The 18,678-nt window shown below is 33.4% G+C and overlaps 2 protein-coding genes across 20 annotated transcripts in view; one reads left to right on the top strand and one right to left on the bottom strand.

Moving 5' to 3' along the window:
* Window positions 1-18,678, top strand: part of LOC142329167 (uncharacterized) — a 503,112-nt gene that overhangs the window by 152,889 nt on the left and 331,545 nt on the right. The window lies entirely within an intron of this gene.
* The window catches only part of LOC142329169 (uncharacterized), a 236,808-nt gene that overhangs the window by 112,817 nt on the left and 105,313 nt on the right, over window positions 1-18,678 (bottom strand). Inside the window, exon 1 of one of the 17 annotated variants that reach the window (XM_075373545.1) lies at window positions 15,778-16,229. The exons of 14 other annotated variants lie outside the window; for them this stretch is intronic. In XM_075373545.1, coding sequence (XP_075229660.1) covers window positions 15,778-16,121 — 344 coding nt within the window. In that variant the 5' untranslated portion in view covers window positions 16,122-16,229. Of the gene's footprint in view, window positions 1-1,453; window positions 1,863-7,734; window positions 8,381-15,777; window positions 16,230-18,678 lie in introns of those variants that run through there. 2 more of the 17 variants (XM_075373530.1, XM_075373540.1) reach the window with 2 other exon arrangements.

Here is an 18,678-nt window from a genome sequence, read left to right as displayed (position 1 = left end):
CTTTGCAAAACCTCCAACATTCTTTAATTTTTCTGAGTTTTGGGTGTAATAAATATATATGCCACGGAAACCGACGTCAATTTTTATACGTTATGAATCGAGTTGAGCTTGGTGAGAAAAATAAATGCAAACACGGTAACAACAACATTCCAGCAGTAGGCGTCGTTTACTCATGTGTGAAAGAATGCTTACTAGCGACGACATACTGGAGGTCAATGTGCTGGCATTGTGGCCGGCACATCGAACCTCATCAAAATTTAGTCGCATTGAAAACTTATTTTAAAAGCAGTACAGGTTTTGTTAATTAAATAGAAAAAAAAAATTAGAGAATAATAAGTCGATTCAAGAAAACCAGTGAAATCAAGGTAAAGTTACTGGGAACAAAGAACGAAGTTTCTGGTTTTAAAATACATAACACGATCAATGATAGTCATGCCTAAAACGTCTCAAGCTTTCATCCTGAGATTCCAAGTTCGTTTCCCGGTCAGGCATGACATTTTTCTTACGTTATAACATTCGTTATCATTTATATTAATAAATGTAATTGAGTGTCAGCCGGTCGTTTACACCGTAAATAAACAAATAAATTATTATTATTATATTTGATATCATCAATATGAAACTGTAATTATTTTCAACTTACATCGAACGTAGAATAAAATGTATAAATAACAGAATAAACACGAACAAAATCCGTTCCTTTATACGGAACGTTACCTTTTCAAAGCTTCTTCCAAAAGTTAAACTTTATTCCGCAAACGGACTTAAATATGAAACAACTCGGACGATTACTTTGGTAAACGTAAAACTTTTTGTAAAAATTTCATTTTATTCGCTATAGTACTGTAACTTTCATAATATAACTTTGGATCACCGATCCTTTTAAACGAGTTTACAAAAATAAAAATGTTATTTATTATACTGCAGTATTAATCGCTTTACTATCGCTGTAAACGATACAAAATAGAATAAAAAACATTTGGATTGTTTTTCATTTATTTTCATAATTTCTAATAATAAATACTTCGCGTAATCTAATTTTTACTGTAGAAAAAATGTTTTTTACATATTGTATTATAATAATAAATTATTTATTTATGTATAACCGTATTTACTCGGGTAAGACGCGCACCCGAAAAATAATAGTGTAGTTTTTCGGGGAAGAAGTTAACACCTATCCTGATATTAATTTTCAATTAAAAAATGGTAAATTTTTCTTACTTAATTTTGGGTCACCGAAGCTTTTAAACGAGCTCCTGAAAGTTATTTACTCGAACATTTCACTAGCTGAATATTATAAAACGAATTTAATATAAAATTAAAAACTGCATTTATTATGCCGCAGTAAAATTGATCAATTTATTTTTTATACAATAAAAATTGAACACTACCATATGTACTGTAAAATTAAATTCTCATTACATGTTACATCATACGCATTGATAGTTCATACCTGTTCGTAAAACGATTTAGCCATCCTCGACTCGCTTTAAAATTTGATATTTGAAGTTCCTTCGCGATTTCTGCGGCTTTTAATTGCGCCATTTCTGTTGAAACACTAAGTCCTTGCTCGCGTACGTTTTCTAAGTAAGAAAACAATTGCTCTTCTACTACAGGAAACTTCGGAATTCCGCCGCGAAATGCTCTTCTACTTTTACTACTATGCATAAGCTTCTCTCTTTTCTTTCTCCAATCTCTTACGCACGATTCCGAAATATCATATTGGCGGCCTGCTGCACGATTACCGATTTCCTCAGCCGACCGAATAATTTTTAATTTTTCGCCTACCGTATACGAACGCAAACGTTTTACAGAATTCATTTTTACTAGCTCGCTTAAAGTATAGAAACTGGAAAAACTTAACACACACTTTCACTCCGCTGAAGCAAAATGAGTACTGTTATTTGTTTGGCCGAGACGACTTGTTTCCTATACAAAATACAGGATGACGAATAATAAATGTTATAACAACCGGAAGTGCGGAGATAAAAATAGTTACGACAAAATTTATTATAAATAGTCGATTACGGTAGAACCTACTTAACGGATGTGACTAAATTACCGATGTGAAGTCAGAAGTACCGTATTTATTCGAGTACCCCCCGCACTTTTTTTCTTGGAAGTGGAGAGAAAAAATAAGGGTGCGGGGCTTACTTAAAACATAGCCTTTAGCCAGGATAATTTATGTAAAGTAAACGGTTTCTTCGAAGTACCTAAATTTAATCACATAAATATAGTTACATTAGGCTTTCGTTTATCGATACCGGATGCCGCTTATACAGAATACATCCTTAATTATTAACATCCTGTTCATATTATCGATAGGAACGAAGTTACGGTATTTTTATAAAACTGATTCATTCTGTATAGGCCGCATCCGGTTCTAATGACACAACAGTTACAGTATCGGTTTCCCATCGTCGTCTTGTCTATTCGCCATAGTCATTGTACTGTTTGTATATGTGGACGGTTATGTTCATTTTATCTCTTTAGTTTATCTTGTAAAGTTTAATACGGTTATTTATTTTAATTACGGCATTAAAATGAGTACAAAAGGACAGCGTCTACGATCTTTTATAGTAAATGAAGAACTGCGCGTTATAGAAGCTGAAAAAATTTTAAATCGGGTGGCAGGAAGAAAATTTGACGTAGATGAAAGCTGCATTCGAGACTGGCATAAGAAGAAACAACTTCTGGTGCAAGGAACACTGGTAATAAAAGGGCTTTTCGTGGTTTAAAACCAAAATACACACGTAGAAAAAAAATTGTATGACTTTTTTTATGGAAAAACGGAAATGCGGTTATGCTGTCACGACAGAAATGTGTCAATTATATACTCGTGAAATCGTTGAATAAAGTTGATTTTAAAGCAAGCCGTGGTTGGATAAATTTTTTGCACGAAATGATTTGTCAATAAGAAGGAAGACGACCATTTCTCAACGACTTCCAGACGCTTATGAACAAAAAATATTATATTTTCACAAATACATAATAAATCTTAGAAAAGATAAAGGCTATTTGCTTTCTCAAATAGGAAACGCTGATCAAACCCCCGTATATTTTGAAATGTCATTTGACAAAACCGTAAACAAAAAAAGTGAAAAAAGTGTTACGATTCGCACTGGTGGTAAAGAAAAACAAAGGTGTAGTGTTATGCTTTGCATTTTTGCATTACTTCTGATAGATTAAAATTACCTCCGTACATTGTTTTTAAAAGAAAAACTCTTCCTACCGTACAGGTAAATGGAGTTATTAAAGCACAGGAATCAGTTTGGATGGACGAAACCTTAATTTTAGATCGGATCAGGTGTGTGTGTGTGTGTGTATGGCAAAAGCGATCAGGAGATTTACTTAATAAAAAAAATATCGGTATGCTAGTAATGGATAGTTATATCGGAGGCATACGACTGATTAAAAAAAGGGTATGACAGACCAAGTAATAATTCCAGGTGGATTGACATCTCTATTGCAACCACTAGATGTCTGCATTAATAAACCGTTCAAATCTGCATTAAAACAACTGTACAGTAAATGGATGGCTGATGAAAATTTCTTTCTCACGCCTACAGGAAGAATCAAACGCCCAGATTTGTGTTTGGATAAAAGATGCTTTGGAAGGTATTTCCACGGAATTAGTAAGGAAAAATTTCAAAAAATGCGGAATATCTAATGAACTTGATGGTAGTGAAGACGATTACCTTCGGCAGAGAGACGTGGCGACTACCGGTAACTCTTCTACAGACATTGACAGTGACAGTGATTAATTAAAAATAAAATCCCATATTAAAAAGCGTATTGAAATGATCCTTTTCAACGTGATACTTTCTTTTCGTTTTACTGGCCTACAGATTGTGAACTAAACTAGTACTTACGTTAATTAATTATTAATGTAATATTAATGTTGTAATTTAAATGAACGAATTAAATGCTTTACTTTCTGAATATTTTCGTATTTACGTATTTTTTTTTATCATATCTGTTGCACTTTAAAATACCTGTATATACTCGATTTGTTTTTTAGATTTTCGGTTCGGAAAATCGAAGTGCGGGGCTTATTCGTGAGGGGGGGGCTACTCGAATAAATACGGTAATTAGAATAGACTCTATTAGAAAAATACCTTTTCCACTTAATCGTATCATTATTTACTATAGGAAAATTATCTTTATGTATTTGTATTATAAAAAATCTATTCTTTATGTAATAATTTAAAAGTGTACTTTTATTACTTGAAATAAGTGTTAAACGTAGTATAATTGATTATTTTTAACGCGTACGTTCGCAATACCGATATATAAGATTAAAATGTTAATATTTAACATTCAGTTCTGTGTAAATATGCATATTCCACGTAATTAACGTTTTGGAAATTTATTTTAATTAGTTTACAAATGAATTGTAACTACTTTTTCAACAGGGTTTTTTCCAACAAATCCATAGTACTTACGTTAATTAACGATAACATTAATTAAGTTACTTTACTCGGTATACAAATCTACCTTCCATCGATCCAGTATTCTTTAAGATAAACTGTCTTTTGTTTTTTACTCTCGCACGACAGGTCCGACTCAGCTTCACTTTTCCTTTTTGTGACATCCTTGAAGACCGCGAAGGGTTTGAATTATCTATAAATTAGACTATTGCAGACTTATTTTATTACCGTAATTAAACAGGGAAGCAGTTTAACGATACAAGCACAAAAAACGGTTCGAGTAAAACGATATCTGGTGGGAAATTAATAAAAGCTTATATACTGCTATCTGAAACTGTAAAATCCTTCGATTTCCTTTATACTGTATATTTTTATTTTCCCATTAATTTATACGTTAATTAAAAAATTTACATTCACTTTTCGAACCGTTCAGTCCATCGAACCGCAAACACTTATCGCGGATGAATTAATAATTAAACGATTAAAAGTAAATCTCAATTTTTGAAAATTATATATTTTTTTACAACGTGAAAGTAATTGCGATCGTAAATTAAGTATTTTTTCCGGAGATAATTGACAATAAAACAAACTCAAATTTCAATATGCGGATTCTTTCAAAAATTTGAAATATAAAATCGAAAACTTTTATTAATTTTTTAAGGTACTTAAAGATTTAAATTATCCCTTATGCGACCCTTCGACTCATAGGTGACTTAAAGCACCTTAAAAGGAAGTCGAAAAAGTCTATATTCACAATAGCTGTTGAGTGGTTTCAACTATCCGTAATAGGTCGTGACCGTCATCGTATTTCCATTGGATCGTACGATATTATCTTTATCTTGAAACATACGTACATTACTTTCTTTGTTCATAGTCGATGTAGCCTGCTATTAAAAACATTAGTTTTCGGCAACGAACGAGCATAAGGGACGGTCCGTACATGTTAATATCTTTTTACGACTACGAACGCACACGACGAAGTTTTGCTTTGCGCTGTTATTAAAATAAGTAGAATAAGGTATTAACTTTAAACTGCAATACCGTTAATTAAATATTAACTCCGGGGATATAAAAATAGCCTAATCGATTAGCCGACTAGGTCTACTAGACGATAAAGGCGAGTTTAATCGTAACGATACGTCGGCGACACGAGCGCAAGGAATCGAAAGAATTAATAAAATAATAACTAGATATGTTTGAAATAACAGTAAGTTTTCGAGTACCGTCACGATCGACAAAGATGACCGTAATAAAAATAAACCGGATTATCTTTTGTCAAGGCAAGTGGAGGAAGGTCTATAAAAATTTATATTAAGACGTAACTAAGATCTCGATATTAAAACGATTTCAGCTTAAGTTTTATTAAAATCGATTCCGCCATTATCATTTGTTTTGAGCGACAGAAACAAATTAATGCGCGAATGAAAATATAATAATAACAAATTAATGTAATCTGACCCCAGTAAAAAGAATTCATATTACCGTGTATTAAAACAGTTTTTTTTCTCTTTTCGAGAAGAAAACAAAACAGTTAATTTATATTGTTAAATCGCAATTATACGTTGAAATAGTAAAACGTAATAGACAATAAGTAAACCGATTGAATTAATAACAAAGTGAGTTTTTAGAAATTTTAATCAAAACTAACACACCGGGTTGGTCTAGCGGTAAATGCGTCTTCGCAAATCAGCTGATTTCAAAGCCGTGAGTTCTAAGGTTCAAATCCTAGTAAAGGCAGTTACTTTTATACGCATTTGAATACTACATCGTGGATACCGGTGTTTTTTTGGTGGTCGGGTTTCAATTAACCACACATCTCAGAAACGGTCGACCTGAGAGTGTACAAGACTACACTTCATTTACAGTCATACATATCATCCTCTGAAGTAATCCTGACGGTGGTTCCGGAGGCTATACAGAAAAAAAACATCAATACTAGTTCACGTAGTTTGTCGGTTTCAGGTAAACACAACCGAAGAATCTCTCGGCTGTCCGCCTGTTATTTGCGACCCGTTAGGAAATTTCGCATAATGAAGGATGTACTTTTTGTTACCGATAACATTTTTAGCTAGTTTACTTCCCGAATTACGATTTTGAAGACGTACGGTCAGATATATGAAATCGATAAACATGGGGAAATTACTAAGTATCTTGACGACAAGCAGGTAATAATACAAAGGTAAATGTCATTTTAACGTTCCGGTAAATGATATTGAATACGTTTTTATCTTCATAATTTTATACAGATTGTAATCATTTCTTTATACAAATAAAACTTTCCTATAGAGAGAATATAATTTTCGGGAAAGCATCATATCGGACTTTAATATGATGAGCTAGCCGATAGTAAAGTTCACTCGGATTACCTTTCGTTAAGCAATAAAATGTATCGGTTTTTAGTTCTGCAAACAAATTAACAGTAGGTTTAACTTCTCCGATTCGGAAGCACAATACGATGTACTCCAAAACATATCTGTAACCGTTGGCAAAGGAGAATGTACTTATCGTATTGGATACCGAATCAGACTTACTAAGATTATTAGAATTAACGAAATAGCCGTCTACGAATAATAACTGGAATTCAGTTTGTGGTGTGTTGCAATAACGAGTAACCTATAACTATTAGAAAATTCCTTATATACCCTAACTTTTTTTAGAAAATTGTGAAAATTATAGAGTACTTGAAAAGCTTTCTTGCAGTATTTTTTATGGAAATCTGAACACCCATGGCGAAATTCGGAAATAATTTCCGAATGATGTTTTATAAATTACTTCCGATTAATATCGGAGATTCGTTCGTATATCGGTCGAATAAACAAAAACGATATAAGGCGAAATGTTGTGAGATACGACCCCAAAAATAATCACGGCTGTTTTTGAGAACAAATCAGATACGGACGTACTAGGAATTGTGTATAGCGACTACTTTTCCGTTTTTGTACACGACCCGAATAAAATAAAAAGAACCAGGAGCGATGTGTCGATTCTTCTTAGAATCCAAAATTTATAATGAAGGCCATTACTCTCAGTGAAAGCGTTTCCGATTAATATCGCCTCAACATATGATTTTTACACGCGTCAAAGACAGAAAAACAACCGGGACCGGCAGTGAGAAGCAACAAATTTATGTAGGCTGTTTTCTGTGGGAAAGGGAATACGACACACGCCCGGTCCACCAAACTAGACTAAGGACAACAGATTAGGGGTATTAATTACTCGATCGAGAAAAAATTATTCGTTCGATTCTAACATCGTATCGGATGCGGACCTGGAATCGAAAACAAGTAAAATAGTATGTACTTACACTACCGCCAGGAAGTGCGATGTAATGTTCACCGGATAATTGAGTACGTCGTTTCGATTATCGTTTCTGACTTCATTTTTTACACCGCTACTCGTCGGTTCCGGGCAGTTTGTCCGAAATTGAATATTGTGTCGCACACGAAAACGATCTAACCACCCGTTACTGGCGGCAAAGCCGTCTTCTCCTATCTGTTTAGCGATTTCTAACGCTTTTTCTCTTAACATAGGTCCGTTTATCGGAATATTGCTCGAAAGGATAGATTTGTACCACTCTAACAGTAAACAATTCACGCTACTATATTTTCCGTCGCGTTTTCTTTTCATACCGCGGTTACTATTGTCTTCCCATTCGGCGAGTATGTTATCTTTACTCTGAATAATTCTAGTGATCTGGGTTTTTCCGCATTTAAAAAGCGTAGCCAGTTTACGATTCGACAGTCCTTTTTCTTTTTCTAATATTACTCTCACCCGGTCTTCTAACGTTAACACACTCCGACTACAAACGTTATCGTTTCTGTACGCCATTTTTATTGTAGTTCTTTGTTTCACTACGCGGTATAAATTAAATAACTCGAATTACATAAAACCCGTTTCAATTCTATTCTAGATTACAGAAAAAAATTTGAACGATCGCTTTAAGAAAAGAACCGATCACGACAACATTACGCACTGAATACTAACTTACATGTGTGCCATCGGTCGCACAGAGAGGTGAATGATTACGGAAGGAGTAAGTCGCTGGTCAGATGGTGGGATGCTCGCTTAGCAGGGGTAAATGTTAGCCTTGTGTCGGTTAAAATTGATTCGGCGCAATGACGCGGTTAAAGAGGCGTGGCCGCTCGATAGGGGTCCCCCACTTTGAGGTTAATTATTTACATATCCGCAAGAATTATATGTAGAAAAAATTCTACATTAATAAAATGAATTAATTATTTGATAATTGAGTAAAGTAAGTTAATTATTAATATTTTGTTAAATGGCTCGTCTGAATATAAAAATAAATAGAATACGATAGATTTTAAAAATTATTTAATACAAGAAAACCTACCGTAGTGCTAAAAATGGGTATCTTATTTTTACTTTTAAGTTTTTAAATCTTATATCATTTATTTTCATTTTAATTTAAAAACGCAAAGTTGCGTTTCAATTTTTGCAAATTAAGTGTGCGTGCGTTTGTTAAACTAGATTATGTAATGTAGTTGAAGAAGTTAATGATGTCGTATAGTTATTTGTGTACGTTGTAAAAGTAGTGTTGCATTTATGATGTATATTGCTTTTCGTTTACGGGAAACAATATAAAGTTATTTTCCTGAATTTGTCTAATTATTATCATCGGTTATAGAAACTGAGTTTGGGGTTAAAATTTATAATAAACATTATTACTTTTCCTCCACCCCAAAAAGACTTTTTTTACACTAGATTTTAGTACAGTATTTTTGTGTAACCGACAGTTTTTATTATTATTATATCCTTTGATAAACTAAACCTGTAACCACTATCAACACTAAATAGAGGTCGATTACGATATTTTTTCATATTGTTACCAAAATATTAGGTATAAATAAACATCATTTCGGATTTAAGAGGAAACAATTCTCCAACATTGCGGTGTAACTGTAAACGAAAACGTTCTACATAAGAATTTAATGTGTAGTTTAAGAAACTACGGTAACTGTTTAATAATCAATTGATTATAGTATTCGGCATAATCACAACTGTTAAATAAAATTAATTTATTTATTTATTAGAATAAATGTACGTTCAATTGCAGGAATAATAAACAGTGACGCACAGGGCACTTTACAAGTAGCGATTAACTGTCGTCAACAGTAGTAATATGTATTGTATTTGTTTGTTTGAAGCTGTTGTGAATCGTTATCGTAGGTAGATTTGGCAACACTGTTTTACCGCCAAGCTACATGTTACCCAGACACGACGCTTCCCTGTGTCACGCGGTTAAAATGTGACGTAATGCACAGCGGTGGGGATACAAGAGAAACAGATACGTAGTAGAGGGATAGATGAAGGAAGACATGTTGGAAAAGAGAGCGAAATACTGTTGTACTGTTCTTGTTTAAAGGCGATAAAGTAAACAACGGTGTTGCCATCAGACTTGAACTGCCGCATTCGTTTTTGAACTTAAATCCATATGTTAACCGATGTTCATATAAACTCGTAAACTCAACGCATCCGTATCGCACTGCTTATATATTAGCTTGCAGTTTCAAACGACGATACGAATCTGTTATCGGCCGTACATTTCCTATCATTTAATCGCATGCTAAAGGATGTATCATCGTCGCAACAGCATGATCGTAAATATTACGGTACAAATACGATCTAGTTGTGTAAGAACCTTTACGCATTAACAAGGTTTTAAATCGTTTGTGGTACGTAAACTTTCGTCAGCACTCGTGTTCGTATAATATTGTTGCGAAAAGATTCCAGCCGCACTACTTTATCGATATCAACACGTGGACACCGAGCTTCATCGTCCGGTTTATCATTTTTACCATACAAAAATACAGTAAAACTTGCTTATAACAACATTCAAGGGGCAGATAAAATATACGCGGTAATTCCAAGATGTCACCTCGTAACCGTAAATTTTTACGTCGTCATCTATTATAATACAAAAAACATACTGCATACCTAAGAGGCTTTGTATGTGCTTTATATTACAGACCCACAAATAAAATTTAGAAGTAAACAATTTTTAGACGCTAATACGTTTTGCTTTTAACCAAAACTGTTAGTGTTCAATGAATTAGTAAAAAAAAAAGTGGGCTAAAACTTACCAAAAAAAATCTTATTTCTGTTTCTAGAACGGTCTAACCATCCGTTGCTACAAACGAAATCTGCGTAGCCGAGTTTTATAGCGAATTTTTCAGCCTGTATTTTTAAAAGTCGATCACTGATAGGTACATTTTTACTTCTTTACACTTTAAACCACGATAACAGGACGCTATCTAAGTCGTCCTTGTCGCATGGCCTCGGTTTTTTGTTTTCCTGTAATTTCTTTCAAAAAACACTCGTAATTTTCTCGCGACTCTTCCATACTGTTGAAACTGTGGATGAAGAAAGTTCATGTTTTTTGCAAACATCTGAATTTGATAGACCTCGTTCCAGTTCTTGGATAATTTGGATTTTATCACCCACGGACAGTTTCCTTTTGACGCCGGACATCGTTTAATACAAATGAGCCGGAGTTAACAGGTAAACTTATTTAAAAATACCCTGTACACTTTTTTTTTAGCAAGAAACACTAATTTGAAAACGCATTTACTGACGCCACTACAGTATTACTGTACTGTATTTTTCTACAGGGTATACTATCGGTCACTAGCCGATACCGATCGGTACTATATCCCATAACTGATAACCGATATTTGGTATCCGATCGATAAAGCAATACTGTTTGTTTAACCGATTCAATAATACAGTACTGCATTTTTAAACTGAAAATTATGACTACTGAATTTACCAGTGGTGATAGGACAGGTAAAAATTTATTTTAACCATTTTTTCTTAAATCTTTTAAAGCTATAGAGTTCGATGAACCTGTTTGGTCGGTTTTGACGGATCATTGTTCGGCCCCAGTCTTACTTGGACTTTTGCAAACAGAAAACCCCGAGTAACTGAAATACTGTAACTACCAGCCTTTGTAATACAGCAATAGAACTTGTACTTTACAACGTCCTGTTACAAACCTTTTGTTCACTCTTCAGACTTGACCTGAACAAGCCTAGGATAAAATGTCCCAATCTTTACGTATACATCGTAAATTTATATTTCGTAAATGAAGAAATAGAATTTCCCTAGTATTGGAATTACGTGGTTGTTATTTAACCTTTTTTTAAATTACAGTATTTTAAAAAATGAAAATGTTCGTAATAACTAAGTTTTGTGATGCGTCGATACCTCGTTAAAAGCAAGTTAATTATCATTGATGACATAAATTTATCCGGCCGTAAGTATCCACCCCTATCGCTTTCGTGTGTCGGTTGCCCATTGTTTTCGCGGCAAATTTACGTCGTTTGTTTTTATCGCGGTAAATTTACAGAATTTTCATGTTTTCATCTTACGATATGAAATACTAAAAATAAATCGGGGAAAAATTGTATCTATTATCGATTCCCAGAAAGTAATGCGAAAAAAGGATTTTTACTTATGCAGGATAAAAAATACAGTATCTCTAGGAACTAAGTATAGTTTTGCTTTCTAAATTGCAGTTAAGTTGAAATGTAAACGAAAGTAAAAGTTCATGTTCACGTTTAACGTACACGTTCATCCAAGTTTCAATAAGTAAAGTATATCGAAAACACCAAGTAAAAACTATAATGTAATTAATTCCCGGTCGCAAGCTGAATACTGATGCTGAACTGCATGACAGTAAGAGTCCCAGCACCGTGGTGGACATATAATATGGCAGTGGTATACAGAAATTTATGATTTTCTTTTTAATTTTCCATCAAACTATAATAATTTTCAAACTATATAATACTAGTTTTTCAAACTATATAATAATTTTCAAATAAACGACGATATTGCCAAATTGGGGACAATTTTATAACCGTATCATTATTATCTATACATATTAATCATTTGTTTATTCACATCACCGATTTTCTTGCAGTAGTAATACTAATAAACGACTAATCCATGACGAGAGAAAAAGTCAATTTAATTTTGACGAAGTAAAAGTATTTTATTTATTGAATGCAGGTATTTTTTTGTCGCAGAGCTTGATTTTTTAAAATCGTTTTAATTTTATATGGATATTTCATGTAGATGTTTAATTTCGAACCTGAATTTCCTAAAAATAGTTCAGACAATTTTTGTACGTAATGCATTTATCAATTTATGAAATGCTACTTATTTTCCGTATAATTAATTTTCTCAAAATTATTAAAAATACCGTTATAGAATAACTTTTGAATCGATCCATTACTACACTTTATCTTAAAGTAAAAAATTATAAAAATAATACTCGAGTCTGACCAATCTAAACTCTAACTCATACTTAAGAGACTGCGGCTAAGGAACCGCTAAGGTGTGCGCTGTTAGAAATGGCAAGGTTTGGATTGACATTTTTTTAATGATCTTTTTTGTTTATAATGTGTCTCCCGTTAAAGCAAATTAGGGATAGGAACGGGGAGGGGAGTGTGGCGACCGGAAGCGTCACAAGGCAGGTGTCTACCCCTACAGGGTTGGGATGTTCCAAGTATATGTAAGATATTAATGTTGAAAGACTTAGAAACTGTAGAAAGTACTTAGATTTTAATTATTTAGCCAGTATCTCTTTTGTTTGTACGAGTCTTTAGGAAATTAGCTTGTTTAATATAATCGTGAACGTCACAAACTTTAAAACGCTTTACGCCAGATCTTTTAGTTACGGAGGGAATAAATTGTTTGAACGTTTGGTTCGATGCGACAGAATTTTTTTATGTTTTCCATAGTCTCTGGTTCCATTTTGCTCTCGTGAAAGTGTAGAGTCCTTTGTATAGGTCGTAATTTATTTCGTAGATCAGTCGGTCCGAATCCAGACAAGACCGTTTTGTTATACGTAACCAGGGTCTACGATTACCGGTTGACCGTGGAATGTTGTATTGTACAGTGGAACGTGATCATCGAGTCTGTTTCGAACGCGGTGGCCCGTATTTATTAAAAAGATAATAAATGTCTACTCTCGTCGAGCGTTAATCCAGAATCCACTTATCCCTCACACTATTAATGTTATTTTTATCGTAGTGCTGATTATATCTGTTAATTTCCGTAATTTCGCCGTTTAGCGAAAATACGGCGATAAAACACCTAGGCTTTCCTGATTCTTCGTCAACTCGAACCGAGCTCCTCTGTAAGAGTGGTAAAATCAAACGCATAGTGCGCTGGACTATCCTGAGTATCAGTACACCTGTCGTAATTATCCTCTTGTTTCACGGTTTCAAGAGTTCCAAATCGTTTTCCTTATCGTCATCAGCGCCATCGTTACTAATTTCGGAGGGTTTAAGTCTCATCTCCCTCCGAATCGCATCCTTTCAGTCCGTCATAGTTCGCATACAAGTCTGGTTCTTATAATATATTGTCAATTTGTGAATCTTTTGTCCGTTAGTCATGTGGAAGAGTAACAGGCCTTTTTAATGTAACAATAGAAAGGGATCGGGTAAAATCTTCCGGTTGCAAGTCGTTAAACGGATATTGTTTGGTGTTGAGCTAAACCGATAACTTAAGCGCCGACGAGCGTTCAATATTTTTATGTTTGTATGCACGAATGAGTTTTCTACTTCAAGATATTGTTGGATTTGTTTTGTTTTATTGTATGAAAATAAATTAGACATTACATAAAAATTAACATTCCCGATAGAATTCCGACTGTACAAAGTCTTACAATTTATACTAAAGTTTTTTTAAGCCAAGACATGAAAGCCTATAATTTTATTACGTGAAGTTACAGTTAAGTCTTCAATTTATTATTTTCATTTAAACTTACATCTTTCTATATTATAATCAGAAAGCAGTTTTAATGTAATAAGGAATATACAACCAAGAAGACGTTGCTGTGCAGGAAACCCAGGCGCCACCGACGTGTTGAGGTTTAATCGTTTCTACTTTATTTAACAAGTGTACATAATTATTTATAGGAGTATTTTTCATATGACAGAACGCTATTTAATTGAACCTATTATCTAGTAGCAGTCGGCGCTATTATCGAAAAGACATTCCATACTTAATTTTTACGGCCTTTCTTAATATTATACGGAAGAAAAAGTAAAAATATATTCATTTATTTGTGAAGTAAACTGCCTCCCTTAAGTCAGTCAAAACCGAATGTAAAGGTTTCTCCTTTCACGTAACTTTTCCATAGCTGTCATATTGATAAATTTCGTAATCGAAATGAATTTACCACATAACGAGTACATTCTTACATCCTTATTTTCTTAATATTTCCCGAGGGAGTTACAAAACTGCTTCTTTTATTTTTTGGATACCGAATACTATGTTCTTAATTAATCTTTTTTTTTTGTAATTCAATTAAAACTATATAATGTAGACATTAACTGATGTGAAGCCTATTTACTTTGTTACACGTACTGACCGATAACATGCACAGTAAAACTTTCCTTACCATTTTATTTGATCGATGCACCCGGACCGGTTCCGATAAAATTACGCCTTACGATACAATCATTCTTACAATATATTTTTTTTTTTTAAATCGGGTTATTTTTAATAATTTCGGCTTCACATATTTTGCCGATCTTAAATATTCTGCTAATTTCCGAGCAACTACCTTTCGAACGTATTCGATTATTTCTAGTTGTTCACTTAGTTTTAAAAGATTTCGAGGGGCCATTTATAAAATCGTAATAGGATAAGAAAAATTACATTTTAAATTTTACTTTAAACCTTAAACACTACCGGGAGACGCGAATACAATACACGAATTAAACAGAAATTACAAAAAATAGAGAAAATGATTACACTGTGAACGACACAAAACACACTTTCACTAGTCTAGACGTCTTTTAGTACTGCTGCACAACACAAACTCTCGTACTGTAATGAACGGATGGATTGTTTATAACATTAGAAAATATACTTCGCTATTTCCGGTCAGATCTGTACGAATTGTTAATTATTGAAAATAGGCCATTTTCTGGAAGAATAGACATGTGTCAACCTATTAGTACTACAAAAATAATTAATATTCTATTATAATATGGTAAATATATTTTAATTTATTAAGATTCATTCCGTAAAATGGAATATTTCTTATTATAAGTCTCCGGCAAAGAGAGTCTATTCGTAGGAGAGGAAATAATGAATAAGATTGCTTAGTTCAATAAAAACTGTTCCTGTAGGATAGTTATCCGAAAGGACAGATTTTACTGTATATGTAAATATTAAATTTCCTACTACAGCATTCCTCGGGGAATAGATCGGTTAATTTTCACTTCCGGATAGTTATAATTTTGAAAACCGGAATAAGTTTAGTTATATTTTCCTCATTTCATCTGTACATTTATAGCAGAATATCGCTTACCTGAAATCCCTTGTTTTATTAAGCAGCCGGGGAATAAGTTTGAAAATTAGATTATCTTCATCTTCATCACCGGCCAAGTCTACGACTCTAGTGATATGTTGCACCGATCTTTCGGATACACCACAAGCGACCGCGGATAACTTTTGTATTTGGCTAAAATTTATATTTTTCCTAATATTTTCATCGTATGCGAGACATCTAAAAAATTTAAGTACGTTCGCTATTATTTCTTTACCCCGTTCTTGAATATTTTGCCTACCCGCTTTTATTCCTTTAATTCGTTTGGTCGGTTGCGCCTTATTTTTACTTTTATTTTTAAGTAACGCTTCTAATTGTGATTCCATGTCGTTTTATTATTATTTATATATGCGCTGCGTAAAAGCATTCCGATAAGATTTGAACGATTCGCAAAAGAAATTAAAGTATTGATAGGTGTTATTTGATCGCGACTGAATCTATGAAAACAAAAGACAGTTGTACAAGTTACAAGATACGGAGAACGGACGCGGTAGCTAGAATTAAAGCGCTCAGAATGTGCAATCGATGGGACCCGGCAGTGTTGCCAGTCTTACATGGAGGGGATTCAGTAAAAGCATGAATAGAACGTTATTATAGATTTGAAATCATCTTGCGGGTGAAGGTCACGCGTTCTTTCTCCTTCCACTTCGTAACGTTTCTCCTCGGTCCCCCTGCAGCACGGTAATAATACAATAAATCTGTTGTTCTTTTTATTTTAACAAGTCAACGTTTCGTCAAATCATCTTACGTATTTATTAGTAAAATATTTATCGCATTACTCTGGTTCGCGTAACGAGTTATCTCGCATCTGAAAGTTTTTATATTACATAAATATTTACTTATTTTCCCACATATTCAAACATTTGGAAATGTTACGGCTAAAATTAAATTCGTGCATTTTCCTTAAAAATTTTACTCGAGCAAGAACAATGTTAGACCTTTCGATCAAACATTTGCTGCCATCATTACACTTATGAAAGCGGAACGCTAATTGTCTTAGAATTTTCCACGTGGAATTCGCAAATCTTTTTTTCCAAATTTCTAAATTTACCTTATGTCGGACAGTGTCCTCTATCATAAAATTCTTGAATGAAGCGACGAACTATGTATTTATTAAAACTGCCAGATCGGTTACCCGGTTTGTATGAGGAATTTTGTTCCGAGGGGATTGAAAAACATAATTCGCCGTGGGCCGATGCGTTTTTATTACCTTCACGCCAACCATTTCGTACAGTACGCACTGATACAGCTCATACGATTGCGGTCACTTTCTGTGTCGCATTAAAAGCCTCCTTAATAGTACTATTAGATATGCTGTGCACAAGTACTTTTAAATAATTAAGTATTCGGTTAATACTTTATCGGATGGTTTCCAAGACGAGAAATGTTTGCTGCCGTTTTAACTTCAGCGCATACAGAATTAAAGATCAGCTATCGAAACTGCAGATCAAATTTATATAAAATCGTAATCTGAATTAGTCGAAATTGTATTACAAAACAAAAGGCGGGCGTACGGTGAAGAACATGATGTAACAACGTCTTTAAATACTTAACGCACACTATTTAAAATAACGATAAAACCAAGCAATATAAATTATAATAATTATGCCGGTTTTTTATTCAACAAATGCCTCTGTATGTGCTATTACTTAACAATAATAATAAAAAAAAAAAGAATAAAGTAGTTCGATCGCGATTTATATGGGAAAATGCTAAGAATTTTTTAGAATGAGAGAATATTATGCGTACATAAACTAACTTAAGCGGGTTTATTAAAAACTTAATTTCAATTTTTGTGATAAGTTAATTAACGTTAAAAGTTAATTAATAAGTTAATTTTGTGATAACTACTGAAAATACTATATTTGTATGTGGGCTTATTAAATTTCCGATGCGTAGTTGATTGGTGGATTTGGTGCTGAACTGGCCGTACCCTCTCCGCGGCGATGCAGAATGCCACTATGGAGGGGCATAGTGAAGTCGCGAGACCTTCACCCCGCAGGATGATTTAAAATCTATTTTTAGTACTATAAATATTACTTTCATAGGATATATACTTTTAATAAATATGACACTTATAATACACATAAAGTAAAAGTAAAATATTATGTGATGAAAAGGTATTAAAATGTTTTAATAAATTCACTTACTTAATTTATTATAATAATTATTATTATTTATAATTTATTAACTTTTAATGGTAATAGATTATTTTTATTATTAATAAAATAAATATCACAAAAATTCATTTATAAAAAAAAATCACTTTCGCCACGCCGGAAGGAGGAAGTAGATTTCCACCTTAAAGTTAAGAAAAACTTCGAATTTACTCGATACGATAATGGTTGCATGCGAAAAAAGTTTCACGTGTTTAGCATACAACCAGCTCCATCTTCTTACAATTCCAGCAACATTTTGGTCATTTCTTCCCGTAAAAGTTGGTCATATCGAAAACCGTTTCAGACAAGTTTTAGGTAATGTTTAGAGAACTAATTGTCACTTCAAACCGATTCGATGCTGAGCGTATTACGAGGTATGATTCTTTTGTCCTAGAAATCCCATTTTTTCCACTTCTTGGGCTAACGGTTGGCGATATCAAAAAACTTTACTTAAATAAGTTTTAGGCCCTTATCCAAAGAATAGTAGGAACTTAAACGAATTCGATATTTTACTTAATAAGAAAGTTATAGCGATATTTTGTTTTTTTCGAAAAAAAATTGAGTCGATTTTGCCCATTAACGAACTCGACTGAGATTTTGGGTCGTTTATATTTTATGTATCAATTTAAAAGTGATTGGCGCAAAATTACGGCAGTTATCGTGTCCACACAAGAAAGTGAAATATATATATATATATATAAGCTTTTGAACTGACGGTAGTTTT

This window comes from Lycorma delicatula, chromosome 8, assembly GCF_047948215.1.
Source record: "Lycorma delicatula isolate Av1 chromosome 8, ASM4794821v1, whole genome shotgun sequence".
NCBI lineage: Eukaryota > Metazoa > Arthropoda > Insecta > Hemiptera > Fulgoridae > Lycorma > Lycorma delicatula.
The sequence above is the reverse complement of the archived record's forward strand: the minus strand, read 5'-3'. Positions and strand labels throughout refer to the sequence as shown.